The 22765-nt window shown below is 35.4% G+C and overlaps 1 protein-coding gene across 1 annotated transcript; it reads left to right on the top strand.

Moving 5' to 3' along the window:
* The first annotated feature begins 874 nt into the window (after positions 1-874).
* Positions 875-11835, top strand: LOC136030002 (co-chaperone protein daf-41-like). Its single transcript, XM_065708611.1, has 4 exons — positions 875-1026; positions 3838-4024; positions 7007-7201; positions 11589-11835. The coding sequence occupies exons 1-4, from the start codon at positions 1016-1018 to the stop codon at positions 11679-11681; spliced, it is 486 nt and encodes a 161-aa protein (XP_065564683.1). The 5' UTR covers positions 875-1015; the 3' UTR covers positions 11682-11835.
* The last annotated feature ends 10930 nt before the right edge of the window (positions 11836-22765 follow it).

Here is a 22765-nt window from a genome sequence, read left to right on the forward strand (position 1 = left end):
CTTTTGAAGGAAATATGAACTTTGATGAGTTTCCTAACATATTTTAGCTCCCTGTATGTCCTTACTTTAGTATAATGGAACGGCACAACCACTTTAGACTTGTATCCTCAACCTAGTTCCAGTTCCAAAAATTGTAGGGAGGTATATGGACTAACACCAAGTGCTTTTACCTCCTTGACTTCTTCTTCAGAAAAAATAGCCACTGGAAGCATTATTCTCCTCCAGTCAGCAAACAATGAATACATGCAATTATGTATAATAATAGACTGTTATTGATTGTGGGAAGTGCGAATACCTGAGCTACCTGTCCCCAGCAGTTTAAGGCCACTAGGCCGGCCGGTACCAATATGGCTCTTATATGTGATTTATGTAACTATACATAAATCACATCCTTTTAAAATTGACTTCTTCAAGCTTTAATCGTTACCAAACATAATTTCTCTTCTTTAAGATATCAATTGATGTCTTAAATGTCTTACGATCAATATCCCAGGACAGGTTAGAATCCAGGATAGCTGTATAAGTATTTTGAATCTTAGCTAAGGAGCAGAAACACTTTAGAGAAATAGTCTCCTCACTCTGAGCCTAGCAATCAAATAATACATGCTGGATTGTTTCATCTGCTGTAAAGCAGACTCGGCATAAAGGGTATTGTCTATTGTAATGAAGAGTTGTTACAATACACCTAGTGTGTCGTAACAACAATCTTTTAATAAGTGCGAGTTAAAAATATGACTTAGTGACACAAATAAATATCAGGCTATTTATATAAATTCCATTCCCGGATACGGCGTGTCTGCTGTTGTCAATTTAAAACACAATGAATAATGTCTAAGGTTTATAAAAGGTCTACTTTCTGGAGGGGAAAAGATGAATTTAGGGTACTCTAGCTATTTAATGACTAGATGGCCTTAATTATATTTGACATCCTCCGTTCCGAATATTTTTAAGAAAGAAAAGAAATCAAAGCAAGGAATCATTTTTTGGCTTACCTTGGAAAAAGGCATCATCAAAAATGGCTTCAGAGTAAATATATTTGTATCTCATTGTTAGTTTCATATGGCCTAGTTATGTATGAATTTATACTTGTCATTGAGTTTAAAGACCACCACTTAGGCAATGTTAACTTCTGGATACAGAACTAGAGTAGACAAAATCTGAAGTAGGCTCAACTTTTATTTAATTGTTAGGCTATCACCAAAAAATGTAAATTATATGTGCTTTTCGTTACAAAAGTAAGTAAAATTCTAGACAAGCTACTTTTAAAGGTTCTGGTAGGCCTAGTAGAATATTCAGATAGCTAAGAAACAAACTTGCCTCTATAGGCTAATCAGAATTGGTAAAATTCTACTTAAGCTGCTTTTGACTGTCTTGGAAAGGGGTTATGTTAGGAAAATGAAGCTTTCAGTAATGAATCTAGGGCCCAAAAATGTACTCCAGGATGTATTAGTTAAGCTTCCATGTTAACCCTATTCTGATTTTTAAGTCTTAGAAATTTGTCTATTTGACAGGTCTAGCCCATAACCCTTAATATTTTGATAAAATAACATTTTATGCTGATTTTCAATTATCAGTTTCTTTTTCTCTGGTTAAATTTTTGAAAATGCAATTCCTGTCACTTGAGTAGGCTAGAATTTTAAGTCTTATTAATAGGGTTTTTTTTACCAAATTTAGGAAATGTGTTTGTGGATCTTTGAAACCTCATAAATTGAGATTGAGCAAAGTTGTGTAGTTAAAAACAGTTTTGTTGGGCTTCATTTAAGCACAAGATCTAGGCTATTTTGCAAGGTTTCACTTTTATAACCCAAAAATTTTAAAGGTCATCAAATGTCAGGTTCCTCCAGAGGGAGAAAGAGTAGAGGTAGTTACTTCAAAATACCTTCCCATGACATATTTTAGTCTAGACCACTCTCTGAAAGAAGTAAAATTATGTCAGTTCATATAACTGACTTACCAATAAAGTGGACATGCTGCTTTTGATGCCTTTTTTATGTTCTTTACAAATATATTGATTGATTCTACTGCAAATTCAAATTTAAGTACTTTTTGAGCTCTGAAAGAAGATGAATTTTCAATTAAAGTATGAGTTATCACTTCTTTTCAACAAAATATTGCTATGTTTTCTTGGTTGTTTTTAATAAAATAATATAAAATAATAGAAAATAATAGTACATTTTCTCAGTACTAAAATTATTTATATTAAGGTTAGGTTAGGTCAAAAAGTGCTTAAATTTGGATTTGCAGTAGAAGCAATTATTATATTCATAAAGAACATAAAAAAGGGCATCAAGTGGTGTGTTCACTTTATTGGTAAGTCAGTCATATGAACTGTCATAAATTTATCCAGAAAGTTTCATTTTCATAACCTAGGCTAGCTCCTTTCCAAGATAGCCAAAAGTAGCAAAAGGAGAATTTCATGCTGAATCTGTAACCTTGCAGAATAGTTCTTCTACTTCAATGAAGTTTAAAAAAAGTGTTTTAAGCTTCACAACCCTTGCTCATTCTCAGTCTAGGGATGCCATTTTTGCTATCTTGGAAAGCAATTAGGTTAGGGAAATAAAACTTTCAGCAATGAATTCAGAGCCAAAAATACACTCTGTGAAGGTATTGCCAAGCTACTATGTTAACAAAATACCTAGACAATTGAAATATTAACAAAACAATATCATAGCTTACCTACTAAAAGAAATTTCCAGCTTCTGTTTCTCTGTTTATAGTTCTAAAAATGCATTTTCTGTTATTTTAGTAGAATTTTAATCCATATCAATGGTTTTTGTGGCACTTGGTATTAACCAAGTGACATAGCAATCATAAATTCTATCAGTCTGTCTGTTTGTTGGTCCTGGTTTTGCTTCTTTAGGCACTTCCAGGTAAGCTAGGACAATGAAATTTGGCAGGTGTGTGTATCAGGGACCAGACCAGATAAAATTAGAAATATTAATTTTCCTAATTTGACCATCTGGGGGGGATTGGGGGTTGGGGGCAGTTAATTTGGAAAAAATAGAAAAAATGAAGTATTTTGAATTTGCAAACAGGTGATGGAATCTTAATGAAATTTGATGTTTAAAAGGACATTGTGTCTCAGAGCTCTCATTTTAAATCCTGGTCAGATCTGGTGACATTAGTGGGGTTGGAGGGGGAACCAAGAATCTTGGAAAACACTTAGAGTGGAGAGATTGGGATGAAATATGGTGGGAAAAATAAACAGAAGAATATTTATCCCTCAAGAACTCTGAATTTCATGAGGCTTATGGTGTGAATGTGAGACTTGCTAGTCCAGTTTTTGAAACTGGTGGTTTTGGCACAATTTCTTCTGCACTCACAGTGAAAAACAGTGAAACTTCTGTGTTACATGAATGAAACTGGTGGACAATTTTGCCATCCTGTATTTGGTTAGTAATGAACTAATTGTGCAGCTTTAGCTGTAGTTAATATTCTTTGTAAGAAAAAAAAGTCTTTTTATGAAAAGGACTATCAGCTATTTATTTTTTTTTTTAACAGTCCCCTACTGTTTATATTTTTTAACATCTTTGATTCCCTCAGTTGGCCTACAATATATTACACAATTATTTCAAACAATCTTACCATTCTTTTTTGGGGGAGGGGGGAGACAATGTTTTATGAAATTATTTATAAAATATGTGGCTGGCTTTTAGACCCAAACATTTTGATTGTATAATTTCCAACACTTGGGGTGTCCTTTGATATATAATTATTTTATACAGAGGTACATTTTTCTCTTAGTCTTCTTTTAATTTGTTACACTGTATTTTTTTTTATCAAGGAACATTTAATTATTACTATTGTTAAATTGCTTAATCATCTTGAATTTTATAGTAAACAGATTCCACCAGTCTTGTGGGCACAAAGGACAAGTTGTATATACCTAACAATAGATGTACCTGATTGTGAGAACCCAGATATTAAGGTAGAGCCAGAAAAAGTAAGCTTTAGTGGGAAAGCAGGACCTGACCAAAAAGTGTATGAGATCGTTATTGAGTTTTATAAACCTATTGTCCCTGAGGTGAGTTTTTTTTTTTTTTTTTTTTTTTTTTTTTTTTTTTTTTTTTTTTTTTTTTTGGTAGTCCTTCAAGTAGATGGCTGTCAAAGATATGGACTGATGGCCATATGCGGTCCTCAGACTATTTAAATGTGAACCTCAAATGGAAATAGATTTATGTTGCCTATAGTCCATGAGTTTTATTGAGTTTGTTATTGTTACAAAATCAAATGTTCATTATTTATTTTTGTAAGTGTTGCTGCATGAAAATAAATAAATAAAACTAATGGCTTAAATTTTGACTTTGTTTTCCTTCCTATTGCTATTGAGTTTTGTAAACCTATTGTCCCTGAGGTGAGTTTTTGTTTTACCATATAATTTTCAAGCTGAGAATTCTGTTAATTGCCATTTTTTATGCAAATAATTTTTTTTTTATATTAAGAATATAGCAAAAACGATTTTGGTAGCAAAAGTTTTATTTAAAATTATTTCTATAACTTGGAAAAGGAAAAATAATGCATTTTAAAAAAGAAAAAAAAATCAATGTGTCTTGAAAACCAACAAGGATTCAAGAATATCTTTGGTTGATTCAAATCTGAAAACCATATTCAAACATTAACTATTTGTAGTGTCCCCAATACAACTACATCTTCAATAGAAAGCTATACCTTCCTAACCAGTTTGGTCTCACACGTTTTTCACTGATTTTTCAACTAAGTTTCTTTTTTATTAAATTGGTGCCTGCTACTACCAACTGCATATTAAGGCATTTTCTATTAGATGTTGAATCCTTTTTTTCACAATTTTTTAAGATACATGTGATTGTGTAAGTTTTCACTTATTCAATTAGAAGGGCTAGATTTTATTTTCACTGTCCTTTGTACTTGAAGCATAAAAGATGCATTTCAAAGACCACTTATGTTTCCTTTTGACAGTGAGTACAAACTCTTTATGAAATTATCTATGAAATTGTTAATTCTATTTTGTATATTTTATATTATTTTTTAACTTTTATTGATTATTAATGTTGTGTTATTTTTTTTATATTGAACTATTTTATGTATTTAATTTTTGTTAACAATTAAGTTTTACTTTTCTATTAAGTTATTTAGGCATAACCCTAAGCATGGAAAACTAGTAGTGGAAACTATTGATGAAAGGATGGTTACAAAATTGAATATGTTTTTGGCCTATTAACGTGGTTTCACTTCTATTTTCTTCAAAATTGTAATAGTTAGATTTCTTTTAACTCTTTACAATGGAACTGCTGTCAGTAACATCATTTAGGGAAGTGAACAGAAGTGTAATGCTTTTGAGTACATTGCATTGTTAGCTTATTTATTGTAAAAAGTTGTGGATTTGTGAAATATTTTGTTAAGGTTAAAAAAGGAGCCAAGGGGTCAACAATCCTTATGAAATTTTTTGTTAATAGTGATCATAACTATAAAAAAAGACTAATAACAATATGTGCATCACGCAATTCTACATCGTAAATTTCATTAAGTTTGAAACTACGTATTGAAAATTATTAGCTTAAGAAAATTTGTGTAATTTTGGGAACAATTGGTTATTAAAATTGCTCCATGAAATTTAATGTGGGCGAGATAGACCCATGGTATCAGTCTTCTATGAACAAAAATAATTAGACTTCTAATTAGATTCCCCTTGTGTTTCAGGAGTCGTTCTTAGAGAATTTGGACTAACAGTCAAACTTTAACTAATAGAGCAAAGTATTGAGGAGGAAGTAACCCTCTCATATACGCAATAATTTCAGCAATCTTTTTCCATAAGACAGGTTTCTAAAAGAAAAGTAAAGAGCTCCATTAATCCAAGAATGAGCAAAAATAAAGTCAAATAATCTTCAAAGCTTAAAACTACCACAAATCACTATCAATAAATAAATGAAACTCAGAACAAGCAAAAATTAACATGAGTTGGGCTCATAAACCCAACCCCATGAGTTGGGCGGTATATTTATATATATATATATATATATATATATATATATATATATATATATATATATATATATATATATATATATATATATATATATATATATATATATTATGCTCCTCCACCTCAGTCTATTCAAAGCTTCACTCTCTAACCTCTCCCAGGAAATTCTAATTTCCTTTCAATCCTTTCTGATCACCTCTCCTGCCCCATTTGGGGATGAACTTCTTTTTGCTTGGGCTCAGATAGATGGATAAAGGAAACAATCAGTCATCCTTGAAATGTGAAAAATGTTGTAGACCTAGAAAGTGTTGTCCTGGTTGACCAGCCTTTTGAACAGCTCTGATTAAACCATATTTTTGTAGTGTTGTTGTACACATGGCCAGTGAAATGGGTACCTAAAATAACCCATGGACAAATCCTCTAAAAACATAAAAAAAAATATTTCCCTCCATTCAGAAGTGACCACGTTTCAGCATCATACTTTTCCACTCTCTTTAGTGTAGTTTCCAATATTCTAATCTTGGTTGACACTTATCTTGCTATTCTTAGAAACTTTTTGAAAAATTAAAAAATATGAACACCTTGGGGCCTGGCTATTCTACTTTGTACATCGTCATTGCATTCACCGTCTTTGCAAATAGGGTTACCCAGGCAAAGTCCCCTTCTCACACAGAAAACTTAAATGATAAATGCTGTTGCAGGAATTTGCACTTTTATATTGTCAGACCTCCTCTTCAATTAGAACCGAAAATAATTATAATGTACTGACATCAAAATGATGTAAAATGTCTGCAGTTAACTCTTCTTTCTTTTCTGTGAGATTTCAGTGTAGCGTTTTACCTGACTTTTATTAAAGGGGGGGTGTTTTTATATTTGATATAATTTGAAATAGTGAATAGTATTCTATTTTCTGTACTAGGGGCAAAAAGAATAAAATAGTAAAACCTGACGTAAATGTCTTCAGCTATCATACTTTCTATTATATTGTCTTTAATTTCATAATTTTAGCCTTCTGTGCCAGATTTTAGTATGAGCGTTTTTTTTCAGACAACCATCATTAAGAAGAGAGGAAGGGGAGTTGAATTTTACTTACCAAAAAAGGAAGAAGGGCCTTTCTGGCCACATCTCCTCAAGACAAAAGAAAAACAGCATTGGCTAAAAATTGATTTCAGTAAATGGGTTGATGAAGATGAAGAAGAAGATGAAGATGCTGGAGCAGCTGGAGGCCCTAACTTTGAGGAGGTAATAAATTTGTCAGGTTTATTTCATTGCAAAGTTTTGTTTAAAGGAAATAGTTGATTAACAATGGGTTCTTAAATACAAAAGAGTTCAAGGTTTCTCAAATAACAAATGGGGTGTTATGTATATTGTTATTTGATTCCTGGCAACAGTCTTTGATAACAGGTTCCAGTTTACCCAGAAAAACAATCATTAAGTGTCGATTATGTTGGTAAGAACTTTATTATTTTTGGTGTTCTCTCACCATCTTTATTAAACTCAATGATTGTAAGAAGTATTTAAGTACAAAAAAAATGACAGTTATAACTTTTTGGGTTTCTAATCCTATGGACGCGCGTCCGAAGCGAATTTTGATGAATTGTAATTAACTACTTGTCAATTTTTTTTCCTTCAAACACTGAAGGACAACATATATTCATTCATTCTTATTTATATAAGTAGATAATGACGGTATAATATAGGTTGAATATTTTGAACTGTTAAGCATATATTACGATTGATTGTATTCCTCATTCGCCAATATTTTCTTTATAAGCCAAATTGCGAGTTCAAAATTAAAATTTTTAGACAGAATATCTACACTTTGCCATTAAAACTCCTGCCTTTCAAAACTACAAATTCTGAATTTTATGCGATTTTTTTGAAACTGTTGGAAAGTTTTTGGGCTAAAAAAAATGTGTAATTTGGTTAATGTGCATACAAGATAGCGGTATTAATGAAAGTACCTGTTTGGCATAGTTTCCACCTTTTAGTGAAAGCTAACTTGAAAGCTAGCCTTGGCCCGAAAGAACTTTGAAAGAAGGCAAGAAGTATATTAAGTAAAAAGCGACTTGAAACTGCTATATGTTTTTATGTCACATGTTATATGTAAACTGATATATGCTCCATCAATATATGTTGATACAAAAATTCAGTGAATAAATTTTAAAGCTAAAAAAAAATCAAAAATATACTCAAGTTAGCGATACAAAAAAGAAAGAAAATGGTTCTTGAAAGTTTTTGGGTAAGAAAAAACGTGTAATTTGGCTAATGTGCTTACAAGATAGCTGTATTAATGAAAGTACCTGTTTTTCAGTACCGGTAAAATGAAATGGTACGTTCAGTACTTGTTTGGCTTAGCTTCCACCTTTTAGTGAAAGCTAACTTCAATGTAACCTTCTTTAGTTGTTAGTTTCTTTAAAAGGAAGCATAAATCACAGTATAAATTATGTAAATTTAGAAAAGACCTTGCAACTGTGTAAAGTTAAGAGTTAGTCTAGTGCTTGGATGCTGAAACCTTTGATATATGAAACGTGGAGTTCGTCAAGTTCCTCTGTGAGAAGAGCTTATAGTTTAAGTCCTGGACAAGTGTATATTCAGGATTTTTGTAGGGGTTGGAGTAAAAACTTGAAAGAAGGCCTATTAAATAGAAACTAAGAATTTGCAGATCTTAAATGATACTAGACTATGGATGATGAAACATGGGCCCAATGAACACAGGGGACTAGACATGTATATATAAGGGACATTTCTGGGGGGGGGGGAACTTGAAAGAAGGTACATTATATGGAAATTATAAGAATTTGTGGATCTTAAAAAACTTCAGGATGAGTAAACATGGGCCTGATGAACCGCTCCCACCACCCTGTTCATACTGAATTTGATGTTACCCTCGATTTTGTCTCAGGTTAACAAGATCTAATTAATCATCATCACCTTAAGAAATGTACATTTTATTTATTCTTTTGGATTTACTTATTTGAGAGGCACTAGCTAGATAAATGTAGAGCCTATCTGTGCACTATTTTAGAAGTAAGACGATAATAATAATACGCTTCCTCAATTAAACGACTATAAATATTTAATTGCTATCTATAACTTTGGAAAATGAGTAAAGACAGCTAAAAATACCTTTCATCTGGACTGAGAGGAATTAGTTAGTGAAGTAATAAATTTTTTCTTCTTGGAAATAAATTTATTTACTGCTGTAGACTTTTAAACAGTATCGTAGCTACATGATTCAAAGGGAAAAAAATCGTCTTTTGTAAGAATCCAAATAATCTAAAATTTAGACGTAATATTAAACAAAGTTTATTTATGCTTAGTGAATATTTAAAACTAATTTGCATTACGAAACTAGTGGTTGTAATGTATTTATATATAACTTTGTGTTAAGGAAAAAGACAAAATTGTTTACACGTGGAAATGTTTCTTAATATACCCTTGCTTAGGAACTGATTGAGGCTATCGGACCATCTCGTTCTTGAGCGATCACGTGGCTGCATTGACCCGACGGCCACAGGGCTGAAGTCGTAGACCAGAAGGTATCTTTTGGAATTCGGAGGAGATGACCGTACCATCTTAGCGTGTCCTGCACTACTTGCAGGGTAAATGAAATCTGCAACTTATAGGTCAGAAGTTTGGCGTTACTGATGTAGTCGTACCAGCAGAATCCTCTATCTTTTGGAGTTCTTTGGTGTGAGTCTCGTCCAACTTCCTGATTGTCGTGGTGATTGCTGGTCTGGTTTCTGTGCCGTTGAGTATCCGTGTCTCTCTGAAGTGGGTGACAACATGTTTGTGTCCGATTTTATGGAGTCTCTCTAGCACGGAAGATACCTTGGTGATTTGCGTGTTGACTTTGCTCTTGCCTGATCCGTCATCTGTTAGAATGAAGCCGAGGTAGTTGAAGACCTTTAAAACTGCTACTTTGTTTTAACATACTTCTACTGCAAGAAGGGGTAGTGGGGGGAATGTTGATTTATAAACACGATTTTTGTTTTGCTCCAGCTCATTTTGATAGCAACTTTGCTAACATCTTCTCTCGTCGCTGTTGGCGCAGCTACATGTTACCCGAGGGTCTTTAGCATTAGAGCCAAATCATTGGTGAAGTCAGCATCACTCAAAAGTCGGTTACCGAACTTCAGACCGAACTTCAGGCCGAGCTTCAGTCGGGTAAATGGCCTCGTCATTGCGTAGTCTATAACGCAATTAAACCGTTCAGGGACTGCGGCGCATTCCTTCTAGCTGCACCTTTGTCGGATTGGCACTTACGTCTTGGAGGTCAATCAAAGAATTGGTTGGCAACTGTCAAAAACGACCTCGATACCATTGGTGGATTTCGGAAGTTTGGCAGAAAGTAGGAGAGTTGCTGGCCCTGGTTTTGTGAAGAGCTGGCGCAAGATGCCGTGCTAGGTGTTCTTGTCTGGCTGCTCAGCAAATACAAGTAAGTAAATGTAGCAGATCTGTGCCAAACTTATATGCAAATATTGAATAGCTGGTTACGCTTCTTGTTAAGTTGGACTGCCTTAAGTCGTGATTTATTCAGTTTCTCGAAAAGATAGTAGTACTTCTAGAGCAGACCTGTTGTTCTGTGTATCAGCCACAGCGACTTCCCATCTATAGAATCAAAAGTGGTTTTGAAGCCAACGATGGACGATCGAAATTCATGAAGCTTTTCTATTAATTGCTGCGGAGTGAATATATGCTCCTTTGTGGAATGGCCGGGCGTGAATCCTGCTTGTTTGACTCTTTAGTTTTGTTTGAAGCATTATTGAACACATTACACCTGAGTAGTTGCAAACAGTTTTGCAGGCACGGAAATGAACGTTTTGCCTCTTTAGTTTGAGCATTGGCTCATGTATCATTTCCGTTTCTATTGTCGCAGGATTATTCCAGTCAACCATTCTTTTGGAATGATTTCCGTGCACCTCGATCTCTTGAACAGTTTTTGAAACAAGGCAGGAGCTCAGCTAAACCACAGACACCGGGCGCAGGATTATTTGTTTTGTATGTTTCTGGATTTATTGATTTTGTTGAGGGAAAAAGGTTCTTCATCAGGACTACCAAGTGGAATTGTTGGTGTAAGCGATGTGACTCTTATCAAATCCAAGTCAGGATATGAGACAGCATCGGTATGGAGGAGAGTGGAGAAGCGACCTTACCATGTCTCAAGATGGGTTGCTTCGTCTGGTAAGGGGGAGCTGTTGGCAGCAACTACGGAGCCGACTGAAGCGAGTTCCTTGGAGCTAAGCTCCCGCAGATGTCTATGCAGTGCCTCAATGTCACCGTTATTAGGATAATTTTCCAGGTAATTACTTTATCGCGGACGAACTGTTTTTTATCGCAATGGACGGGCTCATTTCTCACCGAGGTGGTATGCAGGCACATTGCAACCGAGGCAAACTTGACAGCATTGTTTTATGGCTTTCAAGGTTTCGTCTGACCGCCATTGGGCTCTTCGTGCCATAGCACCTTTGTACAAACAACTGCTCCTTAACAAAGTTCAAATCCGATTACCAGGTTAAAATTTAAAAAATTATATTAATTTTTTTCCTTTTTCATTGCACACGATTAATTTAGGATAAAGGTATGGTGCAAAATAAGTCATTAATTTTTCCTTATTTATTTATAGATGTTGAAGGGAATGGGTGGTATGCCAAAACCTTCTTTAGAAGGCCTAGAGGATGATTCAGATGAAGAAGAGATGCCTGACTTAGAAGACTGATTCTTTTTTCTTTTGCTTTTTTATAATGATATGTATGCTGTCTTGTATGTAAGAAGTCTTGAAGTGTATGTCATTCCTTGTTTGGTCAAGAAAAATTTGTAGTTTTTCTCCACATTGCTGCAAAACTACCATTAAAGGCTTTATTATTTTCAAATCTCATCCATCACTTTTCTAACGTCTGAGAGAGCCTGTCAATGGATTTTATCCAGTAAATAATCTTAGATTGGGGCAAGACCTGTATGATTCTATTTAAATTCAATCCTTCTTATTATTTGAGTCAGGTATTTGGTACTTGAAAGCAGGTATGGAAAAAGTTCCAAAGCTGCCAGTACCAGAATTCGACAGAATTCCAAAAGCTGCCGACACTTTAGCAGTACAACTTATTCATCAAATAGCTTGTCAGCATACCATACAAAATGAAAATCAAAAAGTAGCAACTGCTGGAATATTTAACAAAAATCAATGGTACACTTATGGTTGACAGTATAAATCACTGTAAAAAGAAGAGATGTTTTCTAGCTCAGTCTTAAAACTAGGAACGGTACAAGCAGTGACACAACTATCAGGTAATGAGTTCCAAAGTTTCTTTGATCTTTTTGCAAAGACATCTCGCCTATTTTGGATTTGGAGCGAGGGGGGGGGGTAAATTTCAATGCGTCTTGCCTGGTTGATGTATAACGGCTTCTTTGAAAGAAAATTTCTGAATCCAAATTTACAATGCCGTTTACAATACTGTGAACAGTGAGAAGATCAGAGCGCTTCCGACGGAAGTGAAGACTCGGCAATCCTAACGCCTCTAAGCGTTTTGAATACGACAAATGCCTCAGGCAGGGAATTAGCTTTGTACTGATTCAATTTTCTTTCTATTATCTTTATTTATAGGGCAACATACTGGAGAGCAATATTCAAGGACAGAGCGAACCTTTGACTTGTAAAGTTGAAAAAAAAAATTCACATTAAACTTCAAAAATATTCTTTTAGTTCTAGAAAATATAAACTGTGTTCTACCCGAGACAATCCCCGTATGCTCATTAAACTTTAATAATGGATTAAATACTATGCCAAGATCGCGGATAGTCCTCACCTCCTGTACCCTGGTATTTCCAATCAAATAGTGAGGATGCGAATTTCCAACCGACCTTCTATGGAGATAGTGCATGACAGCACACTTTGAAGTGTTTAAAACCATATACTTTAACCTGCATCATTCACTTAATAAAAGCTGTCATTTTGACAGCTTTTATTTGAGCAAAATGTATTTTATATGTAAAAATGGTATTTCCAGATAATACTACTGCTACTAAAACTCGCTGCAGCACGAAGCCGCCCGAGACCAACACAGCGACGCACGCTCCTCCTACAACCTAATCTATTCAAGGCCTCCCTCTTTACATCCTCCCAGGAAGTTCCCATTTCCTTTAAATCTTTATTTATGACATCCTCCCACCCCAGATGAGGACGATCTGCTTTCCCTATAGCCCCAGACTGTTGGCCAAAAAGGACAATCTTCGGCAATCTGTCATCCTTCATCCACAGAACGTGGCCTAGCCATCTCAATCTTTCTTTCATTATAGCCCTAGAAAGCTGGATTGAACCACATCTTTCGTACAACGTACTGTAGAAACACACTCAGTCATATGGGTACCCAGAACAATCCTTAGGCAATTTCTCTGAAAAACATATAGTAAATTTTCGGAGTGCCTATGCTTCAGAGCCATATTTGACCACTGTCATCACTGTAGCTTCCAATATTCTAATATTGGTTTGCAGATTTATTTTCATATTCTTCCAAACTGTTTTTTAACTGTGAAAAAACACCCTGAGCCTTAGCTATTCTACTTTTAACATCTTCACTGCTCCCACCGTCTTTACTAATAATACTACCAAGGTAGGTGAAGCTGGTCACCTGATCAATTTTTTCGCTACCAAACGTCACCTTTCCATCTTCACTTATTCCTAGCCTTAGTGACTTAGTCTTCTTAGCATTAATTTTCAAGCCTATTCTAGCACCCTGAACTCGCAAAACCTCTAAAAATTCATTCATTGTGCTCACATTTTCATCCAATATGCTTAAATCATCAGCATAATCTAAGCCCAGAAGAGTTTCTCCTCCCCATTTGATTCTGTGGTCTCCAATCGCCTTTCCTATGCTCCTTAAGAGGAAGTCCATCAAAATGATCAATATAGGGGGATATAACACAACCCTGCTTAACTTCTGATTTAATACAAAACCAGTTGCTAACCTCATTTCCTACTTTAATCGCAGCAGTATTGTTTTCGTACATAGCACAAATCACTTCAATGTATTTGTCTGATATACCATATAAGAATAAGACCTTTGCTAAAGCTCTTCTATCAACATAATCGAACGCGTGCTCATAATCAATAAAACTTGATATATATATATATATATATATAAGAGAATAATATATTTAGCAAAAATTGTCGTCAAAAAATAAAAAGGCAATTTGCTATATTGCTGCTTAAATCATTTATCATAAGTAAATCTTTTAGATTTTGCCTTTTTTTGTTCGCAGTCTGGAGGCTTGATTGGGACTGCACCTTCAGGGGAAATAAGTCATGGTCTGAATTGTTGTCTATGATCACGCTTGAGAAATAGGAGTCTATTATATTTTTTTTGGTACAAAATCAGAGATCGGCAAAACAATGATAAAAACCACATGGCCCAATGCCAATTGATATACGTATTGTGAAATATAAATTGGCAAAAAAACATAGTGATAAATATAAAAGTAAACAAAAATTTGGGGTTAAAAAAACCGTAAAATATAAAAAAAATATTAACATGTATTTTCGTTAATTTTGTAAGATCCGAATAAAATTGGGGGGGGGGACAAATTCAGTATCCCCCCTGGAAACGATCCTGTTCGTGACCCTGTGCTTTACGGATTTTATGAAAACAAATTCTTTTACCCAAACGTCTTTAGACTGGAACCTTTTCACTAAAAGGAAAACTTAGATAAAAAAGGGGTAATATTTGTGGCAAAAACAGCCAAGAAATACTCCACCTTACCTCAGAGGCTCCAAAACAACAATGAAAGACTGGATTTTCAGTCACGCATTTGAACGTCAGTCAGAGGTGGCCAAATCCAGGACTAAATCTATATTCTTTACTCGCCACTTAGAATCACGGTACTATACTTACTTGAAGTTAAACCTAGTAACAAATAAATATTAAAAATCAGAGAATGGCAAGATAGTGATAAAAATAACATACGCCAATAGTCATACGTATTTTGAAACATAAACTGAAAAAAAAAATAGTAATAAATATAAAAGTGTTCTTGTTTCGATTCTATGACTTCACTATCGTCTCTTAATCTTGCTCAAAAAGATGATTATCATTGGGAATCGATTTATGGCAATTTAATAGTTGGTTTTTCAATCGGAATATGAAATGAAAGGTTTTATGTAGAACAATTAGGGAGAAAGGGCTTCCCACATAAGCTTTTTCTTAATTTATTGATAGTGTAATAAAATATATCCCCTTGTAAGACAAATATAATATAATATTGGAAGTCCTCTTGCTCTGATTTCCCCCATCCTTTCCTCAAACTGTACCTGAAAGTTAAAACCATCTCCCCAGCCATTCCTGAGATATTGACGATAGGCTAATTTGATGACCAGGATATACCATGTATTTTTAAGTTTTATCCCTTCCCCCAAAAACGGACTTGAGGTCTAATTGGCACCTTCCCACCCGCTCCAACACCCAAGAAAGTTTCAATTTGATCCCATAAGCTATTCCTAGGATTTTTCAGATAATTTGAGAACTTAGATGCACGCACGGTCTTGCGATTTACATAGGTATGATTGTATTTCTAGGGTTTACTCTTGGGATATTCTAGGAATGTTGACGAGCTGTTACGGTGACTTTGACCTTGAAGGCAATTTTAAACAAAATGGTAACATCGGAGTTTTAATCCAACACCTTGGAGGTTATGGGGGAGGGGGGCAACAGAGAAGGTACGTTACGACTGATCTACACCAAAGTATGCTGCGATAAGTTATAATCCATTATATTATAGAAAATAAATTTTCCAGGAGGTCGAAAAAAATACATAAACTTTTCGTTGTCGTCCAAGATACAACAAAAACAATTGTGATATGCCCAATCTCAAGACTATTTCTGTAAAAGAGAGAAATGAATGGAATGCATTTGAAAAGAAAATGGGAATTCTAAGTGTTTCGAGGAGCAAATAAGATGCAAAAAATGGACCGGATCCATTGACAGAACTTGTTTATAGTACAACAAAGATACGACAAAAAAAGGTAGACCTTGAAAAAATTGCACCAGAAATGATTTTTATACCATTTGATAGAGAAAAAATACGCTTATTAACATCAAAAATCGGCATTGCTACCCTGAGGTGAAACGGGCCAAATTCAGCCTTGTGCGGAGGAGGGGTGAAAAGCTAAATGTTTATTGTGCGATAATAAATGGAAAATGATGGAGTTATTGGGGTCGTAGATTAAGAAAATAAGTGTAAAAATGGTAAAGGAAACGGCACAACTCTATCAACTATAAAATACTAGAATCTCAAATTTTAGTCCTTATTGTAAGCTTGACTTGTTGTGGTTCGCGTAAGCTCCACGGCCTGCTTAGAATGGGTTCTTGCAAGCAATATTTTGAGGACCAACTGCAAAAACAGGCATGTCGTTTTTACCCATTATCTTCCTTCAAGTAGTGAGTAAGAATTTCATTGTAATTTTTATATAATTCAATTTTTTTTAAGACAGAAAAAGGAAGGTAATTTTTGAACTCCACGAGTCAATTTTCCATTGCAATTGGCATCTCTGGAAATTTTTAATTAATTTAAGATTTCTGCCGCAATGATGCCAAGCCATATTCAGATTTTCTGGATATTCTTTGCAAAATTGCTCAACGGATAAGTTAATCATTCGAACTTTGTTTTTCGATTACTTTCAAATACCCTGTATCTACAGGATATATGACTTATCCTTTATATTTACTTAGACAGCGCTATTGAGCTACCAATGATTTTTGTTTCGGCTCCATGTGGCCTGCTGTTATCAATGCTAGTTATTAATATAAATCAACAAACCCACAAACAAATCAATTTAATAAAAAATCATATATAATATTTCAATAAATCACGTATATTAAAAGTTTAGTACAACAAATTAAATCTTACAGAGTCAAAATCCATTCAAAATTACGAGCAAATGAATAGCGCGATACCCGGGGCTATTAGAAAAGAGCTTGGTTCAATTATGAGATTGAGCATCCTGTACTGGGTGTGGGGAATGATATGTACTGCAGCATTAGTGGTGAATCTGGCTGAAAAAACCCGAGTGTATACAACATTTACCTTCGCCCACCCAAAAGTTTTTTTACGCTGTACTACTGTTTTCTGCAGTCCGTACTGTATTTATGATTGTTTAACTTGTGTTTACTGTTTAAATTATATTGCGTAATATTTTTAAATTCACCAAAGTAGCGTGTTTGTTAAATAGTTACTTATTCACTACCACTTTAATAGCACCCCCCCACCCAATAAAATACTGTAGCTACGCCCCTGCCCCTAAACGTTCTCTGAAATTTTCACCTTCATACCCTTGGATATAGCTGTAATAGTAGTCACAGCAGTAGTATTAGTACGCAACTTAATAATAATAATAATAATTTATTTGTTACCCGCTTGTTTTGACAAATTAAGCGGAGTAAAAACATTAAGGAAAGAAAAACGAAATAACACAAACAATACAATTAATACAGTCTAATCAAAGGGTGGTAAGGGCCCAAGCGTTGACAGGCCTCAGCACCTAATCTAGCATAGAGTTTTTATAAACGAAAATAATATCAGTGGCACAAAACTTTCTGATAATCTTCTGATTTCTATAAGAACGCGGCAGATACAATAAATATTTACAATAACGAAAATACATAACTCTTATACCTTGCAAATCTTGATTATTAAACAACGGGCGCAAACCGGAAAGAAACAATATAGAATGATCGCAATATGTAGAATAAAGTCTGGATAAAGCCTTTCGTGAAAATCTGCCTCGGTTCGGGACAATTTTGGCGTACCCTTTTTTAAGTTTACTTTTAATATCATTTTGCCCACAGGATCGAAAAGCCGATAAAGATGAACAAATACTAATACCAAGCCACCGAATCGAAGAAACGAGCTTAACTGAAAAATAACCACAATCAAGATCACTACTTTGATGCTTAGCATTAAAAACTAAATATTCACATTTTTCAGTATTAAGTTTTGACTTAATTAGGCTAGATTTAGTGCGGCTGATCAAAAGTAAATAATCTGCATATGCAGTGTACGAAAAATTAGTTAGGCCTAAAAAAACATGATGGATTAATACGTGGCAAAACAGAATAAAGAAAAGCATTAAAAAGATAAGGGGATAAGACTCCTCCTTGCCTAAGACCAGAACGGCTGGGGATATTACCAACGTAGGTGTCACCTGACATGAGTCGAACATATGAATTAGCATACCAAAAACGAAGAGTTGATATAGTAGATACATTTGCACCAAGTTGGAGTAAAGAATACCAAAGTTGGCTGTGACAAATTGAATCAAAAGCTTTTGAAACATCGAGTGCACAAAAATGAACCTCAAAACCATTTTTATGCGCTTCAAGTAATAGCGAAACTATAGCACGATGAGCATGTTGGCATCCTATATACGGCTTGAAGCCAAACTGATTAGACATATAATCTACATTAGACAGGAGATCAGGGAGCAAAACATATTCAAATACTTTACAAGCAACCGTAATAGGCCTATACGAAACGCAACTAGTTGGGTCCTTACCACGTTTCAAAATTGACGTAATGTTACCAACTAAAAAAGAATCAGGGACTAAAGAAGAGCATAAACACATCTGAAAAAGTAACTGCAAGTGATAAACTAATTCCTCCGAATCGGTGTTGAGGTGAAAAGCAATGATGCCGTCTGTATCATAAGATTTCGATTTAAGTCTCTTTACACTTCTTTTGACACGGTCAACACTAACGGGAGGTAGATGACCTTGAATGATTTTGTTAGGCAACAGATTAGAACAGAGCTTGGCAAAACGAAAATGAACCGCATATATCACTGTATCGAAAATGTTACTATAATGATTGATCCATGATACATTAGGGATTAAGGGGTGGCCGCAAGCTATCCAAATTTTTAGCCACAATTTAGCCCGATTTTTTATTGTTTTGAGCTCTGGGTCATTCTTCCAAATTGAACTTCTTGTTTTTGCTCTAAAGCGACATAGGGGAACAGCTACCTCTTCAGACCTCTTTAAGCACGATACAATGTGGCTATAATAAATATTAAGCTGAATTCTGGCTTGTGGGGACCCAACGCTTGTACACAACAGATTAAAAGAGACTTTAATCGTTGATAGAAGGCTAACAAGCGTAGAAAAATAAAGAGCTTTGTCAGCTTTGTTCCATTCTCTTTTAGAAATCCATTTTCTAGAATTGGGACGAAGGTTCTTCTCCGCAGTAGCATTAAGGGTAACAGTGAGGAATAGGGGGAGATGGTCGTAATCACGCTCATCCTGATCAACATGGACTTCGCCACAGATGAGACCAGAAGAAACGATACAATAGTCAATGTCTGAAAGTGAACCACTATTATGGATATAGGAATGGGAGGCATCTTTCTTCAAAATTTTGTAACTATTCGGTAAGGAATCTAACAGAAGCTCAGTCCGCACTGATGAAGAGTTAATGTTACAGTTCAGATCACCGATTAATAACCAATCCAGTCCATTACTCTCAATGCCATTCAAAAGACTTTTTATTAATGCGCAAAATTTTGTAAATTTAGTTAAACTTCGGAGGGATTTCTGGTCGCAGGGGAGATAAACATTAATGAAGACAAGGTTGGCAAGACGAATAGCAATACAGCAATCACTCTCGTGATAGCATAAAGGAGGTGGTGAAAACAGCGTCTTTTTTATTAAATATACTAGGCCACCTGATGGTCTGCCAGAGGTTTTGCGTGCATTTTTAGAAAAAACTGAGTGTTCGTTACTTCTCTATAGGGAGTTTAAGCTCACTAAAGGTAGGAGATGCTCCTGGAGGAATAAAACATTCTGATCTAAAGAAACGTCTTTATCCTTAGTACCGTTAATATTGAACGAACATATAGTGAAGTTAGTCTTAGCACTCATTTTCTAGTATAGGACGATCGTTTCGACAGAAGTTCACAAAGAATTCGGCATTTCATTGAGAATGGCACATGATTGCCTTGACAGTTCGCACATTTTGGTGTAGCCTGGCACGGAGAATCAGGCGAGGATTCATGGTGCCCTGCGCAACGGGAGCAGCATTTTTCTTTGTCACAATTTGATTTTAAGTGATTTGGTGATTAGCAATTATAACAGCATTTGGGTGGGCGTTGGTATTCGTAAACTCGATATATCTCATACCCAATCTTTATACCAAGTCGAAGTGCATTAGCAAGTGCAACAGCGTTTTCAAAAAACACTCTAACAGCCAAAGAATTGCCTATTCGTTTCGCATGAGTAATATTGTTGCAATCAATTAACATTCCCTCATCAAAATTGGTCGGTATACCTTTAATGATTCCAATATATTTCGTTTCTTTTACTTTGACGTCACAATCTCTCATTACAGTTGGAACGGCATTGCAAAAGTTCCTTGCAGCAATCTTGTCAATTCGTACCACTAGCTTATCGCCAGAGGGCTTAATGCTGTGAATACATTCATGACCTGGAATAGAGTCTATTATTTCGCGACGCTTGGCAGGATTATCTAATTCTGATGGGACTTTAGAAATAACAACGGTCGTCAGATCGGGATTCAATGACTGAGCGCCAGGGCTGCTAAGAGGGGGGAATTTAAGATCATACGACGAAATCTTCTCACGGATTTGCTTAAGTTCCGAATCAATGCTTACAAGCTTTGAGGCGAAGCTAGAATAAGCCACAGCAGGAATAACAGGAACCTCGGTAGGTAAAATAATCACGTATGTAGGCAAAGACAAATTTTCGCTGTCGCATTTCTGGAAGATTTCCATCATGTCCTTAATGTGACGGTAATTAGCTTGATCGCCTTGGCGTCTTTGCACACGTTCCTCGTACATCCTGTACTGTTCATCCATTTCCATCATGTCCTTAATGTGACGGTAATTAGCTTGATCGCCTTGGCGTCTTTGCACACGTTCACCCTGTACTGGGTGTGGGAAATGATATGTACTGCAGCATTAGTGGTGAATCTGGCTGAAAAAATCCGAGTGTATACAACATTTACCTTCGCCCACCCAAAAGTTATTTTACGCTGTACTACTGTTGTCTGCAGTCCGTACTGTATTTATGATTGTTTAACTTGTGTTTACGTTTAAATTTATATGCGTAATATTTTTAAATTCACCAAAGTAGCATGTTTGTTAAATAGTTACTTATTCACTACCACTTTAATAGCACCCCCCCACCCAATAAAATATTGTAGCTACGCCCCTGCCCCTAAATGTTCTCTGAAATTTTCACCTTCATACCCTTGGATATAGCTGTAATAGTAGTCACAGCAGTAGTATTAGTACGCAACTTAATACAATTAGCCATTGCTATGACATTGTCGATATGTCCTTTTTGATAACCTATATAATCATATACTTCTTGAAATTTTCATCTTAATGCTCTTGACCTTACAAGTAGTTACAACAGAAGTAGCAGTTGGAGCAATAATAATAGTAGTAGTAAAACCAGTAAATGTAGCAGTGGTAGTAGTGTTCACATATAGCCTTTTGGTCAATTCATCTTCCCCTTTACGCATTCTCCGAGGGTCCCAAATTAATACACAAATCAATTCTTAAGATACGCTATTTTGACAATCTGAATGCACAGTGTCTTTTGTTAGTTCGAATTTGCCATCAATATTCTCTCAAATTTAACCTTCATAGACTTAGCCTTAATAGTACTATTACCAGAGTAGTTGCGGTGGTAGTAGGAGAAGTAGTTGCAGTGTTAGTGCTGCATTAGTAGTAACAGTAGTAGCAGCAGCATTAATAGCGGTAGTAGCAAGTACATCTTGCCTTTTGGTCAGTTGAACATCTCTTTCATAATGCCCTGGAAGTTCCACTTTGGCACGGTAAGCCGTTCCAAAAATACTGATCATGTGCTCATGTGCTCTTTTGACCCCGTTTTCGCCTTAATACTCTAAGCCTTACAAGTTGCTGCAGTTCAAGTCGTAGTTGGAGTAGTTTAGTAGCAGTATTCATAAAAGTAGCAGTGGTAGTAGTATTAGTAGTGACATGCATATATTACCTCTTTGTCAATTGATCTTCCCCTTTAAATAGTCTCTGAAAGTTCCAACTTACTAACCAAATCCATTCTTGAGATACGCCCTTTTGACAGTCTACATGCATATAGTGTGAATTGATTTAGTTCAAATTCCCCCCAATATTCTTGCAAATTTTCAACTTCATAAGCTTAACCTTCGTTGTAATAGTCTCATAGAAGAGGTGGTAGTAGTAGGAGAAGTAGTAGCAGTAAAAGTGCATTAATTATTGTTAGTAGTAACAGTAGTAGCAGCAGTATTAATAGCAGTAGTAGCAGGTGCATTTTGCCTTTTGGTCAACTGAACATCCCACTCAGGATCCGCCTGAAGTTTCCTCTTGATACGATAAGCCGTTCCAAAAATATTGCTGATACGCCCGCATCAGCAATGTCTATGCATATAGTATTTTTCGATTTAGTTCAAATTTTCCCTCAACATTTCCTCAGCTGTTTGTTTCAATATCCCCAACCTTACTTTTAGTGCTAGTAGTAGTTGTGGTAGGAGTAGATCTTCCCCTCAGTCATCAGTCATTCCCAAATTACGTCCTTTTGACAACCCATATACACAAAACATGTTTTGATTTAGTTCGTTCAACAACCCCCTTATTCCCTGAAAGCCTAACCTTAATGTCCTTCGTATTTTAGGAAAGTAGAAGTCAAACAAGCATACCTTTTCTCAATGACATATACTATATGTAAACAGTGATCAGATTGCCTATCTTACAGCCCTTGCCCTGAGGCATTGGGGGGGGGGGGGGGGGAGATCCCAAACGCA

The sequence above is a fragment of the Artemia franciscana genome, chromosome 8, assembly GCF_032884065.1.
Source record: "Artemia franciscana chromosome 8, ASM3288406v1, whole genome shotgun sequence".
NCBI lineage: Eukaryota > Metazoa > Arthropoda > Branchiopoda > Anostraca > Artemiidae > Artemia > Artemia franciscana.